This window comes from Eimeria mitis, genomic scaffold, assembly GCF_000499745.2.
Source record: "Eimeria mitis Houghton genomic scaffold, Emh_scaff350, whole genome shotgun sequence".
NCBI classification, from domain to species: Eukaryota; Apicomplexa; class Conoidasida; order Eucoccidiorida; family Eimeriidae; genus Eimeria; species Eimeria mitis.
Window position 1 is genome coordinate 9,846 of NW_013571842.1, and position 258 is coordinate 10,103.

Here is a 258-nt window from a genome sequence, read left to right on the forward strand (position 1 = left end):
GCTACTGCTGCTGCTCCTGCTGCTGCTGCTGCTGCTGCTGCTGTTGCTGCTGCACTTGCAGCAGCAGCATCACCCCACCATATCTCCTAGCAGCAGCAGTCTCAGTACAATAAAAAGAGAAACAAAGCGAAAAACAAAAAATATTTTACACTACAAACAACACAACATATTAAATAATAAAATACGATAAAAAATAATAAAATAATAATAAAATAATAAATATATTTCGGGTGTATATGCACCTAGGCCTCAGCCCCC

The 258-nt window shown here is 38.8% G+C and overlaps 1 protein-coding gene across 1 annotated transcript in view; it reads right to left on the bottom strand.

Annotated features, from left to right (window-relative positions):
• Positions 1-258, bottom strand: part of EMH_0008980 (uncharacterized protein) — a gene marked incomplete at both ends in the record, with an annotated part of 4,985 nt that overhangs the window by 4,482 nt on the left and 245 nt on the right. Inside the window, one exon of the mRNA XM_013498532.1 lies at positions 1-83. Within this exon, the coding sequence (XP_013353986.1) occupies positions 1-83 (83 nt within the window). The remainder of the gene's footprint in view (positions 84-258) is intronic.